Source organism: Anser anser (genome assembly GCF_964211835.1).
Source record: "Anser anser genome assembly, chromosome: W".
NCBI lineage: Eukaryota > Metazoa > Chordata > Aves > Anseriformes > Anatidae > Anser > Anser anser.
In genome coordinates this window covers 12776635-12789636 of record NC_139731.1, presented here as the reverse complement: position 1 = coordinate 12789636, position 13002 = coordinate 12776635, and the positions used below count along the sequence as shown (strand labels likewise).

At 46.1% G+C, this 13002-nt stretch overlaps 1 protein-coding gene across 22 annotated transcripts in view; it reads left to right on the top strand.

Moving 5' to 3' along the window:
- Window positions 1-1968, top strand: part of LOC310888751 (vasculin-like) — an 81042-nt gene extending 79074 nt beyond the window's left edge. For all 22 annotated transcript variants that reach the window (XM_083815803.1, XM_083815801.1, XM_083815787.1 and 19 more), the window contains one exon: window positions 328-1968. In XM_083815803.1, the coding sequence (XP_083671929.1) occupies window positions 328-486 (159 nt within the window). In that variant the 3' untranslated portion in view covers window positions 487-1968. The remainder of the gene's footprint in view (window positions 1-327) is intronic.
- Window positions 1969-13002: the final 11034 nt, after the last annotated feature.

Below are 13002 nucleotides of genomic sequence, written 5' to 3'. Positions count from 1 at the left end.
CAGAAAAATGGACTGCATCATGGGAGAGACCATGTGGGAGGAGTCACTGGGGCAAAATGTCTGAGGAAGTAGATGGGAAGAGAGCAAACTCTTGTTCACTTAGCTTAGTATGATTGGAAGCTCTTGGATGCAGGTGGCTGGTTCAGAAGTGAAGGCTCTCAGGTGAATTTTCATTTGTGTGTATATATAACACGTAGTGCTGTGGATCTAATGTAGCCCATAGATGAAGACAGAGAATGTTGAAATGCAACAGGTTGTTGTGTTTTTCTCTCTCTAAATAATTCTTGTGGTTTTTTGTTTTGTTTTGTTTTGTTTTTTCCATTTCAGTTGCAAAAAAATGGCCTTCGGAAAAACGGCATTTTGAAAAATGGCCTTATCTGTGATTTTAAATTTAGCCCCTGGAAAAATAGCACTTTCCAACCTGCTCTAGAGAATGATGATTCTGAGACAAGCAGCAGTGATACATCAGATGATGATGATGTGTGAAGATTTCTGTAACATCTGTAGATGCTCGCTTTTTTCTCATGAAAATATGGGGATGTATTGTTTAAAACAAATCTTAATTTATGTAGTAACATGCCTCATTAGAGGAAGATTGATGGGCCTTCTCTCTGAAGAAAGCAAGAAACATTGTGTTGGGTGTGTTGAACATTGCTATAATTTCTTTGTAAACAAATGTTTTAGAAGGAGGACTTGGGTTGACCCAGCATTGACTTTCTTCCTCACTGCAGCATTTCTGACTAGCAATGTGACAATGTAACAAATCAGACTTTCTCATTTAATAATAAAAACAAAAAGAATTGCAATATCATGCAAAGCTTCTGTCTTAGTGTCCAAGTATAGACTTGAAAAAAAAAGGGGCAAAAAAAAGGGCAATTTGACACAGTTTTGCTTGTCATTTCTTTCTTACAATGGAAATCCTCAAATCCACTTTGTATGCAAAAAGGGCAATGTAGAGTGCTGTCTAAAATGAGCGAAGTACGCTAAAACTCTTTTCCTTAATTGAGCTGTTCTACTTCTTCCACACATAATTGTTCTTTAGCTATTGTAGTGTAGTCATTGTTATTAATGGCAAAAAGACCTGATGTTACGGTTCCAAATTTCTAGAAGTAACCTTTAAATTGAAAGCTTTATGGGTTATTGCAAGACCCAATATGCCACAGTGAATACATTCTTGTGGGAAAATAAGTACTTTGAATTTACTATTCACCGGCAGAAAAATAATTAAACTGACTGGATTTGTCCACTACATGGAAAATAAACTGATTTACAGAGTACTGTCTCAGTGCATAGCATCAAGGGTATTGTTTTTAAATCTAGTAAGTTTCGTTTGCATTTATATTAAATGTACTCTGGCAGGAGTCATTGCATTTTGGAATGACATAAAGATATTTTTATTACCAGCTCTTGCTTTGTAGCAGCAGAAGTATGTCTATGCAATAAGCATCTCTTTTGATTATATATTTTCCACAAGGTTGTGCAAACTATGTAGCATTAATCCATGAGCACAACTGCTCTCAGTGATGTCACATACACTTATAGTACAGCTTATATAGACATTCCTCTTCAAGATATTTTTGAATTGCACTACTTTTTATAGTAAGTAATTCACAATTTTAAACTCTAAAGCAAAAATATTTATCAAGATGAGCTTTTGTCCACGTTTAACTTTTTTAGGAAAAACCTTTTTTAATAAGGTGACATCTAACAATTTTGGGCCAAAGATGTAGCGTGTTTTTCTTTTTTCCTTTTTATTAGTTTAAATAAGGGGGGTTATTCAATACATCAGGGTTTTTTTTCCATTTTTTTTCTTTGAACAAACATTCAAATGTTGGTGTAGTTTATTTTGGCACAATGCTTTCAAATATGCCGTTTTGTTGTCTAAATTTTAGAGGATAAAAATGTTTGTTTTTTTGAAGAGAAAACTGCTGTATCAGTAATGAAGTCTTTCCTACTTGTATGCCTTAAACATGTGTGGAATAATTGCCTGAGGTGACTTGGAAATTAAACTGATATTCACATTTTAAAGAAAAGGTTTTGAAAGGACTGAAGAAGCTTCCAGGGTGGAGTGCAGCTGCACTACATAGAAGTTCCCTAAGCCTCCAACCTTAGATGTTAATCACACTGGGGGAACTTGGTGTGCTAAGAGGAACGGTACGGAGTGTGGAGCGGAGTGGAGACACCGAAGCTAGGCTCTGTGATAAGATGGGAACTTGATTGTTCTTGTGCAGACCGAAACCGATAAACTTCACATTTGCTACCCTGAGCCAACGAGCTGTCATGTTTTTGACAAAATGCTGTACTGTAGTGAACTTTTCTCATTATAATATCATTATAATACCAAAACACACCTCCATCCCAAAAGCTACCTGTCTCCAAGGTGTGACCACCCCTCACTGAGCATGCGCTCTGAATTTCTCTGAAACTATACTTTCAAACAAAAGTGAGAAAACTTTGCACCAATCGTAACCAAGATATGTATGACTAGAGTCACTCAAGCTCCACCTAAAATATAGAAAATAATATAAATTGGCTTAAGAGAGAAAGGTTGTTAGGGAAGATACCATTGTGAAGGATACCTTCTGACTTCTGGGATCAGTTGACGGGCTGAGCCTCTCTTCCTCCCTCATTGGGACGCCTTTGGGTAAGACTTGAACACTTGGTTATATCAAGTGCCTCCCCGGGAAACTTAGAAATCTCTATAGAGTTGCTTTATACCTTTTAACGTGTTTATAGCCAGGCTGTGTTACTCATACTTTTGGTATTTGTATGTGCTTTGCAGACAGTGAATTTATCACCGGCAATCCAAAGAACCTGTGTACCTTTTGCTTTAATAAATTGCACTCGCCTTTAACACATCAGAGAAATTGATGTATTTGGCAGGATTGCCATGGATAAACTGCTGCAAAAATACAAATGTGCCCCTTGCCAGGTTGGGAAGGAGTGGGCTCAAAAATTTTAGAAAGATGGAGAGACAGGGGTAGAACGCATTAAGCAGTGTCAGGCTGTGCAAAAGACTGGAGTGAAAAAAGGCGAAGGTGTAATTTGTGCAGTATTAGGAGCCTGTTTGTCTTGCACTCAGCAAGAAGCTAAGGAAATTCCTGCTCCCAAACTAATTTCTGATGTGGAATATACAGCTTTAAAATTGGAAAATGTGGTGTTAAAGTCATCATTAGCCTTTGAAAGGGAGACAGGAAGAACATTAGGAATCAGAGTTGCTAAACTTTTGAATGAGAATAGTCATCTTAAACAATTGCTGGAAAGGGTTAATCATCTGTTAGATAAAATGCAACCTTCTGCTCCAGTTAAGCAGGTTCGTAGATTAATGCATAGTGCAGACCCTGAAAGTACCACGCCAGGAGAGCATAACTGCTCCTTAACTGCACGAGCTGCATACTGGGCAGGTGGTATAGATCCCCAGGAGAGAGTGGAACCACTAGAAATTAGAGCCACAGGCTATTCCAACCTGGCTGTAGCAGTACGGAAAGCAGCCTGCATACAGGTGATATATGAAAGAGATGAATTTAGGAAATCCCTGATGTTAGCCCTGTTATAAATGAAGATACAACTCAATCTGAATTTAGTAATATTTATAAAAGGCAAGTAAACAGCGCTGGGTGCACGGGGAGTCTACACTCTACCAACACGCACACACAACCGTCGAACTTTCTAAATATATAGAACATCGCTTTTACATATTCATAAGAAACCCGAGTACGCCTATACATATGTACAATCAGAAAAGGTATCAATTGAAACATAAACATGGCAAAGTTTTCCGAATTCTGGCAAGTGTTTAACAAACAATCCTTTAAGTCTATTACTATTAATGTCCATGACTGGGGGAGCATAGTTGGAGCTGGTAATCCTGGTCGAAGTGCTCCCATATCTTCCATGACTTCATTAATTTTTCTCAGATCATATAACAGTCTCCATTTTCCATTCCTTTTCTTGATTACAAACACCGGAGAATTCCAGGGCTAGTCGTGGGAACAATATGTCTCGCTTTAAGTTGTTAAGCAACTTGGCCTTCGGGCCTTATGTATCCTATTCCTCCCGGATCGAAGGAGAGCAGATCCGGCTCCTTTTCAGGGCCTATAGGGCCTGGATCAAAAGGAACGTTCAGGTCACCGGGGGCGTAACAGCAAAGTCCTGCGATGGCAGTAGCGGCGGGGGGGCCGATGGTGTAGCAGAAGGATCGGTGGATGAGCCCGCAGCTCCCTCACTGTCTGGCAAAGCACACGTTTCTGATTGTGGTCCCACATGGCTCTTTAAGGCCTCAGATTGCTCGCCAGGTGCCGAGCAATCCCACCGCAACCTTGTCGTTTTTAGTAGCAGAGTCCCACACCTTGACCTCAGTTTGGTCCCATGTTTCAGGATCATAAACTGTCTGATTGTTAATAAAGAGAATAAGCTGTAAGGTTACCAGGACAGTCTTTGTTTCTAAGGACGTATGATTCCCCATAATGCGCAACTGCTTACCTTCGGCCAGCGAGGGGCAGTTGTGTGCGCGGGTCCGCTTCCTTCAGCTTGAGCTTCCTTCCAGCTCTGGTGCGCCTATTTCCAGCGACTTTCTATGCGAGCTTCCTCGAGCAGTTTGCTGAGTTCGGCCGAACCTATCTTCATTAGGCCATCAATGTCCCTGTTCCTGTCCTGGTCCCTGTTCTGTTAGCCTGTCCCTGTTTCTGTAGTTCATGTCCCTGTTTGTTTTCATCATCGAGGACAGGCTCCCTTTTTATACCATTCGCCCCACAGAAGTCCTTTTCCCCTAACTCTTCTTTGGTCGAACAACTTTGCCCGGCAACCAGCAAACCCCCAGCAGCTTCCATGCCTTAACGGCTGGAGAACAAGCAACCCAAGACGGCATGGCGTCTCCCGAATCACCCTTCTTTGTTCCCTCTAAACTCTACATTCCTGATGGCCTCATCGTTAAGAGTCTGATGTTATCACCAACCATGGGGCTTGTCGACCCCCATGACCACACTCCCACATCTCCCCCTTCTTTATTAACATCAACCATCTTCTTGACACGAATTATTACTCCATATATCACAGCCCCTATCGACCCAGCTCAATTAACCCCTCTCATCCGTGGACTCCCTGATTGTCTTAAGATGTTTGTAGCAAATACCCAGGATCGCATACAAGCTGTTCATAGGGAAGGTGATTGCGTTTGTAGACAAAATCTGCACTCCCCCATTCCCACCTGGAGTGAAATTGCACAAGACATAAATAAGTATGGACGCCGAATGGACTGGATTAGTTCATCCAGTATTAAGTCCCCAGATCACTCCTGGTGAGTTCGCCAAATCCACACTCAAAATCCCAAATACCCCAAATTCAAAGAGAGGTTCAAACCTAATAAGGAACAGGGTGAGTTGTGGCGTAAGGCCCTAGATTTGGGTGTACCCTGACCAATCTTGCTTGGCATCTCTACGGAGGTTCTCCGTACATTAGTCCAATCTCTGGGTAAGGAAAATATTCCAGCTGGGGAGAATTGCCTAACTGGAAAACCCCCAACCCATAAGGAAAGTACACCTGCACCAAGCCCAATTGACGAGGCAGAAGCTCAGCAAAAAACTCCTATTCCCAGGGAGGTCAGTGAGCCACCCTGCTCGGCGGGTATTAGCAATTCAATGGCTCTCTGTTGAATACTCTGACCCTACCATTGCCCTTCCCGTTGGACCCCGAAAAATATTGGTAAACTTTCTCATTGACACCAGGGCTCAAATGTCAATAATTACCCATGAGACAGCACAAACCCCGGGCATAAGACCTGGTCGACGCAGGGTTAAATTCACAGGAATCGACAGTGTGAAGAAAGAATGTCCCACCACAAAAATTTCACTCTGGCTGCCAGAGGTATGAAGATTAACCAGGGCAGAAGTATTAGTTGGTGCTGCATGTACTAATATTTTAGGATTTGACATACTGGGTGGATGAATGTGGAAACTCCCAGATGGGATGGTGTGGAGTTTCATGACACATCAAAGGGATTCAGGCACAGTGAGACTGAGTCTGTTACAAACATCCATACCCTTACCCCGCTCTCAAATCACTAATGTTCGGCAATATCTGTTGCCAGCAGCAGCACTTATGGGGATTGACGGGGTGGTAACAGAATTGGAAGAAAGAGGCATTATTAAAAGGACCCGTTCACCTTACAGTTCACTGGTGTGGCTGGTAAAGAAACCAACCGGGCAATGGCGTTTTACCATGGATTACAGACAGTTAAATGCTAATACCACGCCTTTGACTGCCGCAGTTCCAAACATGGCAGAAATAGTGACATTGATACAAGGTGCTGCCCATCCTTAGATGGCTGCCCCAAAATGAAAGTCTTCTGTGCATCTACCAATACAATCACCCCAAGCATTATACTAAACCAGGAGAATATCCTACAGGATTTCACACTGGACAACCTGTGCTGGTAAAAATGTCTCAGACTGGAACAGTAGCAATGGTACCAACTATCCCCAAAAACCTCTACGCATGGGAAGCCAAAGATTGTTCAGGAAAAGTACACCGGATTAGCACTCAGTGGATTTCACCCTCTTTTTAACCCTGCCGGTTGAATACAACCAAGCACATTTTCTTTCCTTTTGCGTTCACAGGAATCCTGAGTGGACTGCATGTAGACGGAGAATGAAAAATCAGCAGTTTGAAATGATAAAACTATGCTTTACCCTGACGTTAATGCAATCCCCTTTGGTTCATAGCCAAAAAGACCCAGAATGGCCAGGTCCCAAGCCCACGTTAAATACACTGGAATTAAGGGAACACGTGCCGTCAGGGAAAACTTAAACTTAGCTACTGTGGTTGTGCATGGAGCTGAGGTGTTTCACCATGACCATCTGGTTTCACCAGATGATTTATTGTTGTGGTTTAACCCAGCCGGCAGCTAAGCGCCACACAGCCATTCGCTCACCCTCCCACCTCCCTCTCTGGGATAGGGGAGAGAATTAGAAAGAAATGAAAGCCTGTGGGCTGAGATAAAGACAGTTTATTAGGACAGAAAAGACAGGAAAATAATAATAATGATAATAGTATTACTACTAATAGTGTGTACAAAACGAGTGATGCACAATGCAATTGCTCACCACCCGCTGACAAGCCTGTCCCCAAGCAGCAGATCCATCCCTTCCCCCCCACCCCGGCCAGCCCCCCCATATTAATTGTTCAGCATGACGTCAGATGGTATCTCATGGGCTAGGTTACTAGAAGGCAAGAGTGCTTGTGAGAGCTGAGCTACATTTAAACAGGACTTCTTCCAAGCTCAGGATCGGTGCATCCCTAAGAGTAGGAAATCGGGAAAGGGGGGCAGGAAACCTGCTTGGGTGAGCAAGGAGCTTATCGATAAGATCAAAAGGAAGAGGAAGGTCTATGAAATGTGGAAAAAGGGCCTGTCCTCTTGGGAGGAGTATAGAAGTGTTGTCAGGGCCTGCAGGGATGCAACGAGGAAGGCTAAAGCCCACCTAGAGATGAGGCTTGCAAAAGAGATAAAAGATAATAAGAAGGGTTTTTTTTAAGTATGTAAACAGTAAAAGGAAGACTAGGGATAATGTGGGTCCCTTACTGAACGAGGGGGGTGTCCTGGTAATGGGAGACGCCGAGAAGGCGGAGGTGCTGAATGCTTTCTTTGCTTCAGTCTTTGCTTCAAGGACTCCCCCCCGGGACTCCTTGACCCTGGCGGGAGGAGAAAGGGGCTGGGAAATGGAGGGCTCCCACCTGGTTGACGAGAGAGTGGTTCGGGAGCGTCTGAGTGGGCTCAACGCACAGAAATCCATGGGTCCCGATGGGATGCATCCACGTGTGCTAAGGGAGTTGGCAGAGGTGATCGCCAAACCGCTATCATCTTTGAAAGGTCCTGGAGAACAGGAGAGGTGCCTGAAGACTGGAGGATAGCCAATGTCACTCCGGTCTTCAAGAAGGGCAAGATGGATGATCCAGGAAACTACAGGCCAGTCAGTCTCACCTCTGTCCCTGGAAAGGTGTTGGAACAGCTTGTTCTGGATGCCATCTCCAAGCAATTGGAAGAGAAGAATGTTATGGGGAGTAGTCAGCATGGATTCACCAAGGGTCGACCTCGTTGCCTTCTATGATGGCATCACCACCTGGGTAGACGGGGGGAGAGCAGTGGATGTCATCTACCTTGACTTTAGCAAGGCTTTCGATACTGTCTCCCATGACATCCTGATAGCAAAGCTGAGAAAGTATGGGATAGAGGAGTGGAGAGTAAGGTGGGTTCAGAACTGACTGACTGGCAGAGGGTGGTGATCGGCGGCGCAGAGTCCGGCTGGAGACCTGTGACTAGCAGTGTTCCCCAGGGGTCGGTGCTGGGTCCGGTCTTGTTCAACAACTTCATCGACGACCTTGATAAAGGAATAGTGTCTGCCCTCAGCAAGTACGCCGATGATACAAAGCTGGGAGGAGTGGCCGACACGCCAGAAGGCTGTGCTGCCATTCAGCAAGACCTGGACAGGCTGGAAAGATGGGCAGGAAGAAACCAAATGAGGTTTAACAAGAGCAAGTGTAGAGTCCTGCACCTGGGAAGGAACAACCGCATGTATCAGGACAGGCTGGGGGATGACCTGCTGGAGAGGAGCTCTGTGGAGAAGGACCTGGGGGTCCTGGTGGACGACAGGCTGGCCATGAGCCAGCAGTGTGCCCTGGTGGCCAAGAAGGTCAATGGGATCCTGGCGTGCATTAAAAGGAGCTCGGCCAGCAGGTCAAGGGAGGTGATCCTCCCCCTCTACTCTGCCCTGGTCAGGCCTCACCTGGAGTGCTGTGTCCAGTTCTGGGCTCCCCACTACAAAAATGACAGGGATCTCCTGGAAAGAGTCCAGCGGAGGGCCACAAAGATGATACGGGGCCTGGAGCACCTCCCCTATGAGGAAAGGCTGAGAGGCCTGGGTCTGTTCAGCCTGGAGAAAAGAAGACTGAGAGGGGATTTTATTAATGTTTACAAATACCTTAAGTGTGGGAGACAGAGGGATTTGGCCAACCTCTTTTCAGTGGTTTGTGGGGACAGGACAGGGGTAATGACCACAAGATAGAGCACAGAAAGTTCCGCACCAACATGAGAAAGAACTTCTTCACAGTGAGGGTAATGGAGCACTGGAACAGTCTGCCCAGGGAGGTTGTGGAGTCTTCTTCTCTGGAGATATTCAAGGCCCGTCTGGTTGCTTACTTGGGCAGCCTGCTCTAAGGAACCTGCTTTGGCAGGGGGGTTGGACCCAATGATCTTGAGGTCCCTTCCAACCCTTTCAATTCTGTGATGGGAAAATGAGAAAGGAATACCCCTTTGGCCAGTTTGGGTCAGCTGTCCTGGGTCTGTCCCCTCCCAGCTCCTGCTGCACCCCCAGCCTGCCCACTGGAAGGACAGAGCGAGAAGCTGGGAAGTCCTTGTCTTAGTGTAAGCGCTGCTCTGCAATTAAAACATCAGTGTGTTATCAACACTCTTCTCATCCTCAAACCCAAACACAGCACCCTACCAGCTACTAGGAGGAAAATTAACTCTACCCTAGCCAAAACCAGGACAATATCCACCCCTTATTCCATACCATTTATGTCATGCTTAGGTCCCACACTTCCCAATACATTCCAATTAGTCACCACCTTCATATATGTATATAAAATGTCCACTGAGTTTGTGGAGTCTGTGACTGACTTTGGGCTCCATCTGTCCCAGCAGTCTTGCAGGGCAGAAGAGATGATGTGTGATGTTGGATCATCGCATGCTGAAGCTCGTTCTGGTTCCATCACGCCGCTGTGCTTGTCCAATTCTATCAAAATTCATTCATCATTATCGGCGTGGCTGTTACTGTGATACCATTAATGGGACACTGACATGTAGCAATCACGGTAGTGATGACATACAGCATTATGTAATAATTAACATAATACAATTCAACTCATGGGCTATTCTCAACCAACATCAGATCCCCTTGAGGTACACATCGGACCTTCCCATTCCTCCCCCATACCAAAGATGCTTTAACCGCTTGGCTTGCTTGATTGCAGCATGTTTCACAGTCATGAATAACCTGTGCAATAGTGTCCATGGTCAGGTTCGCCCATCGATCCCAAGCCCATCTATATGTTGCATCCCTGCCTTGATGGCCTGAGGTGTCATGGGCCCATCGAGCTATAAATAATTCACCTTTATGTTGCCAGTCCAGGTCCACCTGAGCCACTTCAATCTTAGCAGCCTGATCCACCTGCTGGTTGTTCTGATGTTCTTCAGTAGCCCGATTCTTGGGCACGTGAGCATCTACATGGCGTACCTTTACAACCAGGTTCTCTACCCGGGCAGCAATATCTTGCCACAATGCAGCAGCCCAGATGGGTTTGCCTTTGCACTGCCAGTTGCTCTGCTTCCATTGCTGCAACCACCCCCACAGGGCATTTGCTGCCATCCATGAATCTCATCAACTCATGAGTTCTTGCACTTTTCAATTTTCTCCCCCATCCCACTTGGGGGTGGTGGCAAGCAAACAAGCGTGTAGTATTTAACTGTCTGACAGGTTAAATCACAACCATTAAATAAGCAGGCAAACTGGCAATATATTGCAGCAACTTCTAACCAGGAAGTGTAAGACCATTATAGGGTAAGCATAGTGCAGAACCTAGCAAGCACCTGTTAGCAGAGCTCATATCTCCACACAACACTTTAAAAATAGATTACAGTGCAGACACATACAAGACTTGTTACAGAGTAGCCAGGGATTTTACAGTCAGAGGTAGTAACATCTATAGAATCATAGGATATCCCGAGCTGGAAGGGACCCATAAGGATCATCGAGTCCAACTCCTGGCACCACACAGGTCTACCCCAAATTTTAGACCATGTGACTAAGTGCACAGTCCAAACGCTTCTTAAACTCCAAAAGGCTTGGTGCAGTGACTACTTCCCAGGGGAGCCTGTTCCAGTGGGCGACCACCCTCTTGGTGAAGAACCTCTTCCTGATGTCTAGCCTAAACTTCCCCTAACTCAGCTTGACACCATTCCCGTGGGTCCTATCACTAGTGACTAAAGAGAATAGATCGGCGCTTTCCCCTCCACTCCCCCTTGTGAGAAAGCTGTAGACCACGATGAGGTCTCCCCTTAGCCTCCTCTTTTCCAGGCTGAACAGGCCAAGTGACCTCAGCCGCTCCTCATACGTCTTCCCCTCCAGGCCCTTCACCATCTTTGTATCCCTTCTCTGGAAACTCTCCAACAGTTTTATGTCCTTTTTGTACTGTGGTGCCCAGAACTGCACACAGTACTCGAGGTGAGGCCGCACCAGCGCAGAGTAGAGCGGGACAATCAGTTCCCTCAACCCACTAGCAATGCTGTGCTTGATGCACCCCAGGATACGATTAGCCCTCCTGGCCACCAAGGCACACTGCGGGCTCATATTCACCCTGCTATCAACCATAACCCCCATATCCCTCTCTGCGGGGCTGCTCTCCAGCGTCTCGTTGCCCACTCTGTACGTATAGCCAGGGTTGCTCTGTCCCAGGTGCAGGACCTGGCACTTGCTCTTGTTAAACTTCATGTGGTTGGTGATCGCCCAGCTCTCCAATCTGTCCAGATCTCTCTGCAAGGCCTTTCCACCCTTAACAGAGTCCACAACTACTCCAAGTTTAGTGTCATCAGCTTTGTAGCATCAGCATACTTGCTGAGGGTGGACACTATTCCCTCATCACGGTCGTCGATGAAGATGTTGAACAATCGATGAAGATGATGAACAAAATTTCCCACAATACGACAGGACCCATCAGTGAACAGGGCATATTGCTTCTCATTTTCTGGTAGCTTGTTGTACAGTGGGGCTTATTCAGCACGGGCCACCTCCTCCTCTGGTGATATCCCAAAGTATTTGCCTTCTGGCCAGTCCATAATCACTTCCAAGATCCCTGGGCGACTGGGGTTTCCAATTTGAGCCCGCTGAGTAATCAGGGAAACCCACTTGCTCCATGTAGCATCAGTTGCATGATGTGTAGAGGGGACCCTTCCTTAGAACATCCAGCCCAGTACCGGCAGTCAGGGTGCCAGGAGGAGCTGCACTTCAGTACCGACCACTTCCGAAGCAGATCGAACTCCTTCATATGCTGCCAATATCTCCTTTTCAGTTGGAGTGTAGCAGGCCTCAGATCCTCTGTATCCCCGACTCCAAAACCCTAGGGGTCGACCTCGCGTTTCCCCAGGCTCTTTCTGCCAGAGGCTCCAGGTGGGGCCATTCTCCCCGGCTGCGGTGTAGAGCACATTCTTTACATCTGGTCCTGTTATGGCAAAACCAGCCTTCAGAAGGATTTGGACTATTTTCTTCCCTTTCTCAAAAACTTCCTCTGCTGTGACACCCCACACAATGATGTCATCGATGTACTGCAGGTGTTCTGGAACTTCCCCCTGTTCCAACGCAGACTGGATCAGTCCATGGCAAATGGTAGGGCTGTGTTTCCACCCCTGGGGCAGTCAATTCCAGGTGTATTGGACACCCCTCCAAGTGAAAGCCAACTGTGGCCTGCACTCTGCTGCTAGAGGGATGGAGAAAAATGCATTAGCGATATCAATTGTGGCATACCACTTGGCTGCCTTTGATTCCAGTTCCTGATCACTCCTTGGCTCTCCAGTTGATGAATTAGCTTATGGATGGGACTCAGGGAGTCTCGGTTGGTGCGATATTGCCGCCGGTGCACAGTTGTGGTAGCGACTGGCACTTGCTGTTCTTCAACCCTCAGCAACCCCACAACAGAAGGGTCCTCTGAGAGACCAGGCAAGGTAGACAACTGTTTAATGTCCTCTGTCTCCAAGGCAGCTATGCCAAAAGCCCAGGGGAACCCTTTTGGGTCCTTGAAATATCCTCTTCTAAGATAGTCTATGCCAAGGATGCACGGAGCATCTGGGCCAGTCACAATACGGTGCTTTTGCCACTCATTACCGGTTAGAATCACTTCAGCCTCCAATACAGTTAACTGCTGGGATCCCCCCGTCACACCATAAATACAGATGGGCTC